The sequence below is a fragment of the Taudactylus pleione genome, unplaced genomic scaffold, assembly GCF_031769625.1.
Source record: "Taudactylus pleione unplaced genomic scaffold, aTauple2 ptg000156l, whole genome shotgun sequence".
Lineage (NCBI taxonomy): Eukaryota > Metazoa > Chordata > Amphibia > Anura > Myobatrachidae > Taudactylus > Taudactylus pleione.
The window spans coordinates 7288775-7304895 of NW_028284558.1; the positions used below are offsets into that span (position 1 = coordinate 7288775).

A 16121-nucleotide genomic window follows, 5' to 3' on the forward strand; every position below is an offset into this window, starting at 1 on the left:
TCTTAGTAACTGGCCTGTTTATTCCCACTGCACACTTTCTTTCACTGGCAGCATCAGCTCTACTAACAGAGGCTAATCCTCTTCACTGACTTCTCAGGTTATTAAGGAGCTTTATTATGATGCCAGCTACGCAGTTGTGGGCAGAATTCAGTCATGCAAAAGATGACGACGACTGTTATCAGTATTATATTTATAATGAGAAGGCCAAGATAACAACAAAACCTAATTGACTTGAATAAGATATAATGTGCATTACCTTATGTCGCAACTAAAAGGTCATACAGATTCTAACAATTGTCTCCTACATTTTAGAAAGAAAGGAATGTAAGGCTGGTTGCTATGGGCAACACAATTATTTTCCGTTGCACCACTTTTTTCATAAATGCCCTCCCCAGACCCACTAAACAAACAAAAGCAAAAAAAGTTTCCCAGCTGTAATGCAATTACAACCCTCAGGTACAGTTGGATTACACGAACTGGAAATTGCAGTTCAACAACAGCTTGCAAGTCAAAATTGGCTGAAATGTAGTGCGGATCTGTAATCCACACACACTGGAATAAGTCTTTTTAGAAACTAAATTATAATTCAGCCTCAGAGATGTCATCAGCTTCCACTGAACTGACAGGTTGCATTCCTATAAAATAATTAGTTCATTTCTCAAAATGGACTTGCCCCACTATAGAAGGCAGTTATAAGATCTACAAAAATGCACTGCAGCCAAAAAAAAACATTTTCAGGTTTTTATAATCAGCACTTGTTAATCATACAGGTGCCGCTTGAAGCATGAACACTGTCCACCTGTTATTCCAGGAAAGGTTTGGTTCTCTCCAGCAAAGAAGTACACTGGCTCTATTAACCAATTACCCCTCATATCTTCCCCTCGCTTCTCCTAACCTAACCAGAGCTCTGCCCATAATTTATGTTGTTATTATAGTGGACACCATGTAAGTGTAGTACAAGCTCATCCCGCATTAAAGAAAAATACTCATGGTAACCGAAAATGAAGGGTGCCTGGTCACCATTAGCCTAAATGTCAGGTGGGTGGAGTCCATGATTTGGGTGGTGCCCATATAATTAACAAGAACATTAACATAAATATGACAGTAAGGGGCATATGTTTCAAAGTTTGATGTGAGCTAAAATTGGGAGATATATATCACCAACCAATCAGCTTATAAATTACATTTTGCAGGCTGTGTTTAAGAAATGATAGTTTGGAGCTGATTGGTTGGTGATATACATTTCACAATTTTATCTCACATCAAGCTTTGATACATATGGCCCTAGAAGTTTGATTAAGACATACATTTGGGAACCACTTTTTTACATTCACATTGCACAGGATAGATAAGCACTTTTGTGAAAATACACTGGGGGAGATGTATTAAAGCTTGGAGAGAGAAAATGACAAAACTTATCAGCTCCTGTCATTTTTCAAACATAGCTTGTAAAATGGCAGTTACAGACTGACTGGCTGGTACTTTATCTCTCTCCACACTTTGATACATCTCCCCCACTGTTACAATTATGTACACAATATACATAGACACTAATGTTAATAAATTAACTACATAACTAAAATGTAAACATACATACACCTTAATATTCTTGCATCTGGAATACAAAACTACTTTCTGATTGCTTTGCATTCAAACAAATCACATTTCCTACATGAAGCATAAACACTGTGATTTCAGTACCCTGTATATAGTAGTAAACACAATGTATTACACTAAATGTTAGGGAGTGTAGAACCTACCACTTATAGCATGGACACATACTCATTTTCTGGGACACTTTGGAATCACCAGGCACACCTGACCCTTTCCTTTTGCATCACTGCTGCTCAGGTGGAGTCCTGTGATCACATGATCATCCCAAATCTACTGGATCCCATATGCAGAGTTACCAGGGCAGCACTGGAAATGAAATGGCTCCATGACTGTATACTGTACCAGTTGGTTTAGATACATGATGAATACCTGTATAGCTTTATGTGGTTTCTATGGCCACTATTTACACAAATCCAGTTTTTTTTTATAATATTCTAAACCATTTTTATTTGACTTTTGGTACTGGCTGTGACTTAGTTTTTCACCACTATACTAAAGGGCGAGATTGCTGGAATTAGGTGGAGTAGAGTCAAAATGTGAACTTCTTGTGCTACAATGGTACACATACATATTCCTCACATCCTGAGCACATAATTACAACATATGAAAACAGTTTGTAGGGACACTTTATTAATGTGCTGGTGAACTTGCATGCAATGTACAAGTATGCAGAACTCTATGCCAAGCTTAGGTAACCACTGACCTCTAGATGCTGTGGAACTACATATCCCACCATGCCATGGCAGCTATTCCATTTATTTAAAGTTAATGATTTTTTAATTGATGAGGAGTGTCCTTGTGTTCTTTCAGCTACTTGATACTGGTTTGAGCAGCCTTACAATAATCATCTCTCTTTTTTAATTTGTTTTAAAGTATTTGATTATTCTTTCTAATATTATATCTGAATTAAATCAATTAGTATTATATACAAGAAACAAATTTAATATTGCATTGTAAAGCACATATCAGAACACATATAAAAAACACAATAATATAGCAATACCTGTAATAGCAAAAGGCTATAAAATTATTAAGGGGCCTATGTATTAATAATCGCGGCAATGCTACGATTAATAACAATCGCAGATATTTTCATTCTGAACAAAAAATCCTTGCTATGTACTAAACTTAACCTGCAGGGAGAGCAGTAGTGATAACCGCTGTCCCTGCAAATTACTTCCCAGCATATTACAGGAGTCTTTCACATTTGTGAAAGACTCCTTTGGGGGAAGCTGACACTGCACATACATACAGGGCCATATTCAATTTAGTGCGAAATATCGGAATCGATGACGTCATATTCGCCTATTTCAATTATCCCCGTATTCAATTTCAAAGACTTTTCGTAAGTTTGAAAAGTCTTTGAAAAAAACGGGGATAACTTTTCACCAGTGAAATAGGTGGCGAAAAAAAGTGCAGAATTGGGGTTTAGGGGTGGAGGATTAAAAAAAATAGCCTGCATCCCTGGAAATGTCATTTAAAGATAAAATGTGTCAAAAAAAGTTTTAAAAGAAAATCGGGACACCCCCAAAAAATGTACTTTTATTTTGGGGTAAATAAAAAATAAAAAATAGGGAACACACTTCTAAAATTGCCAAATTAAATTCAGAGGGCTCCCCAAGTATGCAGCAGGTGTTTTCTTCATTGCGGGAGTAGCAGCAGGTGCATTTTTGCTGAATTTTTTAAAATCATTTTAGGGACTTCAAAAAATGCTTACCCCCATTTTAATGAACCCCAAATTTGATAGCAATAGTTATTTTTCCCCCCCAAAAAAATCTAAGTGCTATTCTTCACCCCTTCTTCATAGCCGCAAATATGCACCTGCCGCGGCTATTACAAACCCTGACTTCCTTCAGCAGGCAAAAATGGGGGTACCCATAGTGATCCCCATGTCTGGACATCTTTAGGGGGATCCCAGGCACACAGTGTCAGTTTCCGCTGCCGGACGGAGGCTGCAGGAGAGGGATTGGATGAAGTAAAGCCTCCATAGGCTTAAAGCGGTTTACACCATCTGAGGATGGTGTACAGTAAAGGGGTCAAACTCCAAAAAGCTTTGCTTTTCTGAGTTTGGTACGCAGGGGTCAGATCTGAATTGGAAGATATGTGGCTTCACGCCCAGAGATGTTCAGTCAATCAAGTTACAAAATATTTTATTCATTATTGATCATCTGCAATGTTCTTTCATACCTTTATTATTTTGTGTAGATTAGAGCTGAGCGGGTTCGGTTTTACTCGGATTAACTCGGATCTCAAAAACGGCATTTTATTGGCTATCACGTGTTTTGGATAGCCAATAAAATAAATCCGAACTTGCAATAATTTTGGCGTAAAGAATCCGAGTAAAACCAAACCCTCTAGTATAGATGTTATGATTTGTGTGTCTATTTTTAAACTTTTTCCAACCAGCCACAGTACAGTCATTCTTAAGCCGCATACACACTAGACGATTGTTATGAACAATATGGACGATAACGATATCGTTCAACGATATATTGTTCATATAGTTCAGTGTGTATGCAGTGAGCGACTAACAATGTGCGCTCCCGCGGGTCGTTACCGATGTCTTTTGTCGTCCGTACATGTAGGCCAATCTGACGATATCGTCAATAATTGCCTGTTCAGAGATGTGACTTCACTGAAAGATATCTTTAAAGATATCTGTCAGTGTGTACACTCAATGGCCCTCATTCAGAGCCGCTCGCTATTTGCGGTCGTTCGTTTAATAAAAGGGGTGGCTATTCAAATGAACCGTTCGCTCTTTGCGGTCTGTTCACGCCTATAAGTCTGAACGAGCGAGCAAAACTTTCGGTCGAAATTTTGATAAAAACGCCCCCTGGCTGCTCGCATCATACGTCATGTCCGCTATTTATTTGATTAATCGAGTACATCGAACAGCGTATGAACTGCTCACTATTCTTGTGGCTGGTTTTTCCTACCACAGTTTTGCGAGCAGTTCTGACTATAAATCAACCCAGTGACGTGGCCAATGACGCTGCTGTTTTAATTATGCACACCCATAAAACGCCCGCTTTGACCTTTAAGCACGCCTGCGTTCTGATCTCCACTCCCCGTTTTCAAGCACCTTCCCCTGTTACCACCCACATACGCCTCATTCTGTCACTCAAATTTGCAGGCCCTCGCTATATAGCGAACAAACGATTTTCGGCCGCACTGAATGGTTCGCGCATGCGTACTAAAAACCGTACGCATGCGCAGATGTGCGAACATCGCTCAGAACGAGCGTACTGCCGCTTACGAGCGGCTCTGAATGAGGGCCTATATCATTTGTCCTGCGCTACAGAAAGTTCAAGGAAAATCTTTCACCAATATTGTTCATACAGCACATCGTCTAGTGTGTATGAGCCTTTAGCCAGGTGAGTGGCTGTGTTACTCTGAATTGTGGCAGTATGCCTTTGCATGGATTTTCATTATATGCACTATGGCCCTCATTCAGAGCCGTACGCTCTGAGCAGAGCGCACGCTCTGAATGAGGGCCGCCCTCCATAAAAATGGAGCGTCACCACCCACAGGCTATACGAGCGTGCAGTTTGATGGCCGCGATGGTCGTGACCATCGCGACCATCGAAACTGCGAGCCGGAGCCTGCGGTTGAGGTTTTCAACCGCAAGGCCTGGAGTGATTTTGGCTCTATCAGAGCTAAAATCACTCCCACTGACATCACTAGTGATGTCAGTGGGGCCGGCTTCTGACGGAAGGCGTTCCCTTGGGAACGCCCCCGTCAGGGAGGCACGTCCACCAAATGGGGCGTGCTGTCAATCAACATCGACAGCACGCCCCCTTTGATCAGACACAACGAGCGAAGGACTTTCCTTCGCTCGTCGTGTCTTGCGCATGCTCAGTGCAGACCATCGACCCACTTGCGAGCGGACAGCCGCTTGCGAGTGGGTCTGAATCAGGGCCTATAGCTGTAGAGCCAGCGCTAATACCATTTTTTTTTTTTTAATTGATGTCCATTAATCAAAAAAACTTGATGTGAGGAACCTAGAAAGAGAGTAATTATTCAAAAGCATAATTGCATTGTTTATAGATTAGACATCATCAAGTTGACTCAATTGATTGCCTCTACGCTACGCCAGCTCCTGTAGAAGCAGGACTCTCTGCTGGATCTGAACATAAGCTGCCTCTATGTGACAACTCTAAACCCATCTTAAAATGAGAGTCTGACATCCCAGCAACATTTAATACCATGTTTGACAAAATTACTTTTTTACTAGCTTGAAGCCAATTATAATGTCAAGGAAACAGGAGTGGCTCACTTAGTCTGGGACCATAAAATGTGGGCGACAGCAATGTACTGTACTTAATATTTGTTAGTGCTAAGGTGTCACACATAGAGATATAAGGGAACTCTGCTGATCTGTACAGGAGGAGTCATAGCAGTATGGAAAGGTCAACACTGCAACATACATAATAGTACAGTAACTTTTTTAAGCAAACAAAACAAAAAAAGGGCAACAAAAGAGATTCTAATGTTATTATAAAAAAGAGATACTCTGCAGATACTACTTGTGATGTCATGGTGCAAACCACGCCCCTTTATATTGGATCAAAACAGACTATTTTGCATAACACTGGATATCACAGTGCCACTGTTTACTACTTGTAATTAGGGTTTATTGCATATGTAAAACTAATATATGTAAAAATTCATGTAAATAATATTTTTGTAAAGAAATTAGAACTGCTGTCATTGCCTATAGTCAGTCTACACTGAAGTCATCACTAAAGTTTTTGTTAGGAATCATTGGGGTAGATGTATTATAGCGGCACTTAACGTGCTGCTATAACGCTTCCCGCTTCACCTCTTTACCGAGGCAAAGCAGGAAGCACTACCGATGAGATGTAAACATCTCATCGGCCGGAGAGGGGGAGCGTTAACTCCCCCCTCCGGCACTACCCGTTAGAGACAGCAGCGCATCAGCCTAGTGCTGATGCGTTGTGTCTCTTCCCGGCCGGCTCCACTGAGCATGCGCGGGATCTCGTAAGTATCGCGAGATCCCCGCGTGGAGCCCTGGAGCCGGCAGCCGCCGCAGCAGGGACAGCGCTGTCCCTGCTGTGGGGATAGGCTAGCGCCAGCGATAACGACAGCTACAGCCGGCCGAACGGTCAGACGATCTGACCGTTCGTACATAGCCCAGGCTATCAGCACTGCTATCTTGTAGATAGCAGCGCCGATAATGACAGGGGCACATAGCGCCCCTGTCATTTACCGCCCAGACCCCCGATCATACATCAGGGAGAAGCGGTATCAGCGCACATAACGTGCGCTGATACCGCTTCTGGGCTTCGTACATCTACCCCCATGGTGTAATATGAATACTGCATATTGTGAACACCACATATTGGGGTAGATGTATGAAGCCCAGAAACGGTATCAGCGCACGTTATGTGCGCTGATACCGCTTCTCCCCGATGTATGATCGGGGGTCTGGGCGGTAAATGACAGGGGCGCTATGTGCCCCTGTCATTATCTACAAGATAGCAGCGCTGATAGCCTGGGCCATGTACGAACGGTCAGATCGTCTGACCGTTCGTCCGGCTGTAGCTGTCGCTATCGACAGCTACAGCCTGGCGCTAGCCTATCCCCACAGCAGGGACAGCGCTGTCCCTGCTGCGGCGGCTGCCAGCTCCAGGGCTCCACGCGGGGATCTCGCGATACTTGCGAGATCCCGCGCATGCTCAGTGGAGCCGGCCGGGAAGAGACACAGCGCATCAGCACTTGGCTGATGCGCTGCTGTCTCTAACGGGTAGCGCCGGAGGGGGGAGTTAACGCTCCCCCTCTCCGGCCGATGAGATGTTTATACATCTCATCGGTAGTGCTTCCTGCTTCGCCTCGGTAAAGAGGCAAAGCGGGAAGCGTTATAGCGGCACGTTAAGTGCCGCTATAATACATCTACCCCATTATAAGTTATTACTGTGACTTGTATACTTGTCCTGCCACCTGATGCCTTCGTATGGTGACTTCTGATATCCTTATCATTTCCAGTTGGGTGCATTGTCACATATAATAATTTACTTCTGGTTAGCATTAACCTGTTTACTGTACAGTAAAGCATTACAGGAGGACAATCAGGTGGAGGGAAAGAGTAGAACTTACTTACTTAGGGTTGTCACATGGTTGGTATTTTCAAAGCCTGCTGACAAAAATGGGCTTTGATGCAAGTGATATTAAGAAGCGATGAGGAAAACTGGAATCTGGGTTATGTTCACACAGGTACTATGAAACAATCCTAGTCACAAGCATAGACACAAACGTGCACTTAGTCCTCACTGTCACAAAGCGTTCCTAGTGCGTCTATTGATGCATCTCATCTTCCCTGCACCATAGTGCAGGGAAAGTGTATTCCGCTCACCATCATTCTGCATAACAAAATAACAGTGAATGGGAGTTGCATGCAACTGCTACTTCGGCATGTAGCAATGTACAGGTGATTGTATGGAGGGAAGGAGGATAAGGGGCAGCCTAGAGCATCAAAGGCCTTGGCATACCTAGCGGCATGGCTACTTCTCTGTTGTGGCAAAACCATGCCATGGTGCCCACAGCATTCAAAAGGTGCTTTTGTTGGAAGGGAAATGGCCTGGGGTGCTCATGCACATTGGATGCGCTAGTCATGCCACTGTAATTCAAGACCACGCTCCCTTCTCATGTGCGCACTGCCATGGTGTTTGTACACAACTTCTCAACTTCAACTATGGGGGAGATTTATCAAATATTGGAGAGAGATAAAGGGGTCTATTTATAGTGCATCCGGAAAGTATTCACAGAGCTTCACTTTTTTCCACATTATGTTATGTTACAGCCTTATTCCAAAAAGGAATAAATACATTTTTGTCCTCAAAATTCTACACACAATAATGACAACGTGTAAAAAGTTTTTTTTGAGATTTTTGCAAATTGAATTAAAAAAAAAAATGAATAAATCACATGTACATAAGTATTCACAGCCTTTGCTCAATACTTTGTTGATGCACCTTTGGCAGCAATTACAGCCTCAAGTCTTTTTGAATATGATGCCACAAGCTTGGCACACCTATCTTTGGGCAGTTTCGCCCATTCCTCTTTGTAGCACCTTTCAAGCTCCATCAGGTTGGTTGGGAAGCGTCGGTGCACAGCCATTTTCAGATCTCTCCAGAGATGTTCAATCGGATTCAAGTCTGGGCTCTGGCTTGGCCACCCAAGGACTTTCACAGAGTTGTCCTGAAGCCACTCCATTGATATCTTGGCTGTGTGCTTAGGGTCGTTGTCCTGCTGAAAGTTGAACCATCACCCCAGTCTGAGGTCAAGAGCGCTCTGTAGCAGGTTTTCATCCAGGATGTCTCTGTACATTGCTGCATTCATCTTTCCCTCTATCCTGACTAGTCTGACAGTTCCTGCCGCTGAAAAACATACCCACAGCATGATGCTGCCACCACCATGCTTCACTGTAGGGATGGTATTGACCCTGGTGATGAGCGGTGCCTGGATTCCTCCAAAAATAACGCCTGGCATTCACACCAAAAAGTTAAATCTTTGTTTCATCAGGCCATAGAATTTTGTTTCTCATGGTCTGAGAGTCCTTCAGGTGCATTTTGGCAAACTCCAGGCGGGCTGCCATGTGCTTTTTACTAAGGAGTGGCTTCCGTCTGGCCACTCTACCATACAGGTCTGCAGAGATAATTGTCCTTCTAGAAGATTCTCCTCTCTCCACAGAGGAATGCTGTAGCTCTGACATAGTGACCATTGGGTTCTTGGTCACCTCCCTGACTAGGGCCCTTCTCCTCTGATCGCTCAGTTTAGACGGCCGGCCAACTCTAGGAAGAGTCCTGGTGGTTCCGAACTTCTTCCATTTACGGATGATGGAGGCCACTGTGCTCATTGGGACCTTCAAAGCAGCAGATATTTTTCTGTACCCTTCCCCAGATTTGTGCCTTGAGACAATCCTGTCTCGGAGGTCTACAGACAATTCCTTGGACTTCATGCTTGGTTTGTACTATGACATGCACTGTCAAGTGTGGGACCTTATACAGACAGGTGTATGCCATTCAAAATCATGTCCAATCAACTGATTTTACCACAGGTGGACTCCAAGCTGTGGGAACATCTCAAGGATGATCAGTGGAAACAGGATGTACCTGAGCTCAATTTTGAGCTTCATGGCAAAGGCTGTGAATACTTATGTACATGTGAGTTGTTGTTTTTGCTATTAAATTTTCAAAAATCTCTAAAAAAAACATTTTACACGTTGTCATTATGGGGTATTGGAATCAGTACGTATAACCGCCTGCCGCATGGCCCTTGCCCTAACCCTCCTTTAGGGGTGCCTAACCCTAACCCCCTCTCTAGTGCCCTCCCCCCCTTAAGTGCTTAAACAACCCCCCATCCCCACAGTCTAAACCTAAGTCTCCCGGGGTAGTGCCTAACCCTAACCTCCCCCCGGGGGGTGCCTAACCCTATGTCCCCCCGGGAACCCTGAAACCGAACACCCCCCCCGTGCGTTGCTGACCGGGCCCGGCTTACCTTCGTTCAGTATGCCGTGCGTCGGGATCCCGGTGTAGGTCTACTGACAGGCATCTGGATTTCGACGCCTGTCATTAGTACCCTGCCAGGATTTCACAGTCGGGAAGCCGGCGGTCGGCATTTCGACCATCGGCTTCCTGACTGCATCCCGGGGTTTTGTGTGTAGAATTTTGAGGACAAAAATTAATTTATTCCATTTTGGAATAAGGCTGTAACTTAACAAAATGTGGAAAAAGTGAATTGCTGTGAATACTTTCCGTATGCACTGTGCTAAGACTTGGTAGGTAAGGGGCATTAAGGTGGCATAATGGGTAAGGGGCATTAAGGTGGCATAATGTGTTGTAGGGGACATCATTGTGTGGCATAATGTGTTGTAAGGGGCATTACTGTGTGGCATAATGTGTTGTAAGGGGCATTACTGTGTGGCATAGTGTGTTATAAGGGGCATTCCTGTTTGGCATAATGTGTTATAAGGGGAATTGCTATGTCACAAAATAACGCACTCCTTTCGGGACCAAATGTCCTCTTTATGTTATTTTTTTGGTTTGTTTGTTTTTTTGGGGGGGCGCCTTGCCCCGGGTGACACAAATCCTAGTTTTGGCTCTGTTAATGTGAACCTTTTGTCCTTTTTGTTTCAGAAGAGATGGCAAGCCTTAAAACCACTTGTAAAAATGGCATTTAGCCATAATTCCACAACATCCTTAGGTGGACCTGGCATTCGTGTTGGCTTCTAGTGTCTCCATTTTCAGTCACAGAAGCAGTGAATTCGTGTCATTGTATAAAGTATTTCATATTAAGAGTTACTCCAGTACCATTTACATAGGGCCTGGCGCCTCATAGTGCTGGTAAGTATGCAGAGAAGGAATGTGAATTATTTGTATACATCATCTGCGAATGCCAGCAAAGAAAAGCTCCAGTACGGTGTATGCAGTGGCGTATCTATCATGGGTGCAGGGTGTGCAGTGCACACGGGTCCTAAGATCCAGGGAAGTCCCGCATTGCACACCTTGCACCCAGGACCGACCACTGTGCTTCCCATGTGGTGCGCCGGCTCCCTATGCTCCTCGCGTGGTGCCATCTTGTTAGTGATGTATTCAGAAAGATGGCGCGGACAGGAGCTAGCACACACTCTGGCATTGTGACAGAGGGCCTGATTCAGAGCCGGACGCTCTGACCAGAGCGCTCGCTCTGAATCAGGGCCCTCCTACCTCAACTTGGAGCGGCCTCTTGGACGCTCGCATAGCTGTGGGTTACCACCCACAGCTTATGTTAGGGTACATGATGATGGTCGCGATGGTCAAGCCCATCACGACCTTCGGGCTTGCGACGAGATCCTGCGGTAGGGTCTCGCTGCAGCAAGCCCTGGAGTGATTTTGGCTCTATCAGAGCCAAAATCACTCCCACTGACATCACTAGTGATGTCAGTGGGGCCGGACCCAGACGGTAGGCGTTCCCATGGGAACGCCTCCGTCTGGCAGCCACGCCCCCGGCACGCCCACCAAAGGGGGCGTGCTGTCACTCACCATCGACAGCACGCCCCCTTTGGTGCGAGACCCCGAGCGACGGCTACCCCGTCGCTCGCCGGGTCTCGCGCATGTGCACAACGGAGCTCCTTCCGTCATGCGCATGCGCATTTGTGTACAATCGACCCGCTTGCGAGCGTCCTGTGCTCGCCAGTGGGTCTGAATGAGACCCAGAGTCTCTGCTTTCTTCTGCGCATGCTCCATCTTTCCGAATTTATCACAGGTAAGATGGCGCTTTGGGAAAACGCATAGAGAGACGACGTGCCACACGGTTGGCAAGAGTCACATTTCATCAAGTATTGGAGGACCCGCTTCATGGTGGCTGCACACGGACCCCCCCAGTTCTTAATACACCCCTGGGAGTTGTCGAAATGAACTTCTCTATCAATAAAGTTACATCCAAAAACGAATAAAAAAAAATATTTTTTTTCTTTTCTTTTTGGGTCAAAGAAAGCGAAAGGCAGAATGGGGAAGTGGATGCTGGGTACAAACTTACAATCTAATAGAGTAGGGTGTGTACTTGGGTGTCAAAATTACGTAATGGGTGTGTGGAGTTAGAGCGCGCAGTGCAAACTAAATAGAAAGGAGATACATGCACTTTCAGAAAGAGTTAAGAGATATCAATGGACTTTTATACACAATTGTTTTTTGATATACCATTTATCCAAATTCAGTAGCAGTGATCTAACCCTGTATTAGTGGCTTAAATTCCAGTTAAAGGCACACTATTTTTTACATTTGTATTTGACTAATGCAGATATAGGGCCTTATGTAATAGTCTGTGAGACACAGGCACAATTAGCACATATTTTTAAAGCAGCAATAATTTAAAAAGCAAATTCTGGTTGTTATTGCCTTTTAAACTACTGCTACATTAAAAAAAAATGGTTAACGTGATATCTGCCAGCATATTTCATAAACCCATAATGATGAATGTATAAACATCTTCGGATGCCAGGTATAACCATACCTTCTATAAAGGTGTTACTTAGCCTTATTACTATTTTGTTTATCTCAGGGCCTGATTCAGCAGTGCACGCTGATGATCGGGAATCTGCGCTTGCCCAGGTCCCAGTCTGCGAGTGGGCAGAATGGGTCCTGCTAACATGCACGCAAGCCCTTGAATGCATTTGAGGCATTTAAGGGGCGAAGCGGGGGAGGCCGGTGTCCGCCCCACTTTCCGTGAGTGGCCAGCCCAGGGACTGCATGGACGTACGCAGTCTGCTGGGCTCGCAAGCTGGCCAGCCTGAGTAAGCTGAGGCTTACTCAGCTGGCCGCCCCGCGCCGTCCACCATCGCGACCATCGACCACTGATGGTCGCGATGGTGATCCCAGCCTGCAACCTCCGTTGCCGTGCTGGGATCACAAATGCAGCAGGGGTATCATACACCTCCTGTTGCAATTGCGATTCTTGCTGAATCAGGCCCTCAGTCCACAATTTGTATTTAACCCTCCTAGTAATCTTTTTAATACAGTATGTAATAATCTTCTCACAATACAACTTGGAGGCATAAACTAGTGGCAGTGTGAATGGTTGGGATGTAGCGTGACTATATGAGTAACTACTGTTGGTGCAAGGGGTGCGGCTGCTACGAGGCCTGGGATGCCTCCAGGGCCAAACACTCCCCCTGCACCCAGTCATGCTGCAGCTGCTATGGGGCCCACAAAGTTCTAGCTAAGCCCCTGAGTGTGGCATTTCAATAAACTGTGTCCATGTTCAGAGTTTCAAAAAAATGTAATGACTTAGAGAAGTGTGGTAACTCTAGATCTATAGGAGCCAATGGACACTGTAATTTAGGAGTCTGTAACTAGGTGGAGCCGCAACTCGCCATAAAGGGACTAACTGCAACAAAAAAGGAATTCAATGGTTGCACATGCACAGTGGAGACTGAGACACGCAGAGGAGTGGAGTAGAAGAGCAGGGTGAGGTGCCGCAGGTGTGAGGAGACTGGGCCATTGACAACACTGAAGTGGTGCCAGGGTCAGTGGCGTCCCTCCCCGCGGTCTCACCCGGTGCAGGGAGGGGCACTGTGTGCGCGGCTAAGGCGTGCGCCGCAGAGAAGGGGACGTGGCCTCTTCGACAGGGGGCATGGTCACGTGGGTAGGGTCCCGTGTTTCTTACCGGAGGGGGGATAAGAATATTGAAAGTACTGAGGGCCTGATTCAGACCCGCTCGCGCTCACAAGCGGGTGGATGGTCTCCCACTGCTCATGAGCATGACGGAGGCGGCTCCGGAGTGCACATGCGTGAGACCCGGCCAGCGACGGGCGCTCCGTCGCTACGGATCTCGCACCAAAATGGGGAGGCTGTCGATTGTGATTGACAGCTCGTCCAGTTTTGGAGGCGGGCAGGGAGGATGGCTGGCCAAACTGAGGTGTTCCCGAAGGAACGCCTCCTGTTTGGGGGCGGCCTCAGTAGTGAGCTTCCGGCTCACTGGGGCTTGCGATGGACAAGACCCTACCACAAGGGTCTCGTCACTAGCCCGATGGTCGCGATGGTCTCGATGGTCGCGATGGTCTATTAGAGCCGGAAGCTCACTGGGGCTTGCGATGGACGAGACCCTACCACAAGGCTCTCGTCACTAGCCCGATGGTCGCGATGGTCGAGACCATCGCGACCATCACCTGACCGCTCACAAAAGCTGTGGGTGGTCACCCACAGCTTAGCGAGCGGCCAGGAGGCCGGCTCTCAAAAAAAAAAAATGCCGCCCTGATTCAGCGACAGCGACAGACTCTGAATCAGGCCTTGAGTAACCTTAACACTTACAAATGACTGAGCTATAGATCCGAATTTGCTGACAGCGTGATATACAGATGTTTCCACGTACATCTTACCTCCATGCGCTATAACTCATGTTACACATAACGTGTGAGAGCTGCGCAGCTCGGTAGCGCTGAGCATCTTTTCGTGCTTGTGCATCCTATTCGCAAAGCGATAAAAATAGGATGCACAAACAGCTTCTGCTGATTAAATTAATATGCGGCATGCATATATTGTAACTGCAGGTGTATCTGCATGCAAAATGCTATGTTACAGTGTCGGCGGCTGTAACGTAGCATTTTTCATGCAGATACACCCGCAGTTGCACACAGAATATAGGCATGCCGCATATTTTAATCAGCAGAAGCTGCTTGCGCGTCTTATTCACATCCCTTTGCGAATAGGACGCACAAGCACGAAAAGACACTCAGTGCTACAGAGTCACATCACGGCATGGCGCTACTAGAAGGGCTGTTTAACGCGCAAGGAAGTAAGATGTATGTGAACACATCTGTATGTCTAGTTTGAGTTACTACTGAGCCAGTGACAGAGTGTTTTAGTATAAAGGGAGGAATCCATTTGTGGGAGAGAAATAAGCTGATTAAAGTGCACTTTGAGACCAAGATATTGATACTATTAAGTGCTGAAAATAATTGTGCTACTGAAAGTGAAACTGTGTATATTGTGCTTTATCACTGGAAAGTTAAAGCTATTGTTCTCTGGAATCAAGAAAGACCAGTATTAGATTGTAATCCTATTACTTTCGGCTATCTTGTATTACAAGTACATGCATGTTATAGAACAGTTACAACCTACTGTAGCAAGAGAGTACCCAGTGACAGAACTTTGTGTTTACTGTAAAGTGAATGACTGATCCGTCTGGGGTTTTGCTAGTGAATAATAATCTGTTTCACTATTTCTTTATATGTGTTTTTTGTGACAGTTATTGTGTGTTTAGAATCTATTGTATTGAAGTAATATTTCTTAGTTATAGCCAAAGAGGTGATGCAGCAATTAATTTAAAGGAGCTGAGACAATTTCACTATTCAAGATAGTTATTCCCCATTGCCTATTTACTATCGTATTGTAAACTCCTGGCTTTAGATTGCCATATTCCATTTGTGCCAAATTGCCTGTAATTTGTATGGTGATTATTATTATCTTCATGCAGGGTATGCAATCGGGAAGCTGGCTGACATTATACCGACAGCCGGCTTGCCGACTGTCATATCCTGGCGAAGGTGAAATGACCGGCATCTAGATGTAGACACCGGTCATTTTACTGATGCCGGGAGACAGGCGCCCGGCATCCCGATCGAAGTGATGCCGGGCGCCGCTGCGGACAGCCGCAGGGGGGAGGGTTAGGTTTAGGGCTCCCAGGGGGGACTTAGGGTTAGGCACACGCCCGGGAGGTTAGGGTTAGGCTAGGGGGAGGGAGGGGTAGGATTAGGCACCCCCCGGGGAGACTTAGGTTAGGCACCTCCCCAGGGGACTTAGGTTTAGGCGGCGGGGAAGGTGGGGTTAGGTTTAGGCACTTAGATGGGGGATTAGGGTTAGGCACTTGGGGGAAGGTTAGGGTTAGGCACCCCTAAGGAGGGTTAGGGGGGTTAGGTTAGTTCATACTTACCTGGGGCCGATCGGTATTTTCAGCCATGTCGGCCTGCCGCTGTCGGGATTTGGTCCGGCGGTAATTTGTATGTATTCCTC

At 45.6% G+C, this 16121-nt stretch overlaps 1 protein-coding gene across 3 annotated transcripts in view; it reads right to left on the reverse strand.

Moving 5' to 3' along the window:
- Positions 1-16121, reverse strand: part of COBLL1 (cordon-bleu WH2 repeat protein like 1) — a 166103-nt gene that overhangs the window by 78890 nt on the left and 71092 nt on the right. Inside the window, exon 1 of one of the 3 annotated variants that reach the window (XM_088474831.1) lies at positions 1761-1856. The exons of the other annotated variants lie outside the window; for them this stretch is intronic. Coding sequence (XP_088330957.1) covers positions 1761-1786 — 26 coding nt within the window. The 5' untranslated portion in view covers positions 1787-1856. Of the gene's footprint in view, positions 1-1760; positions 1857-16121 lie in introns of those variants that run through there. 3 annotated transcript variants of the gene reach the window in all.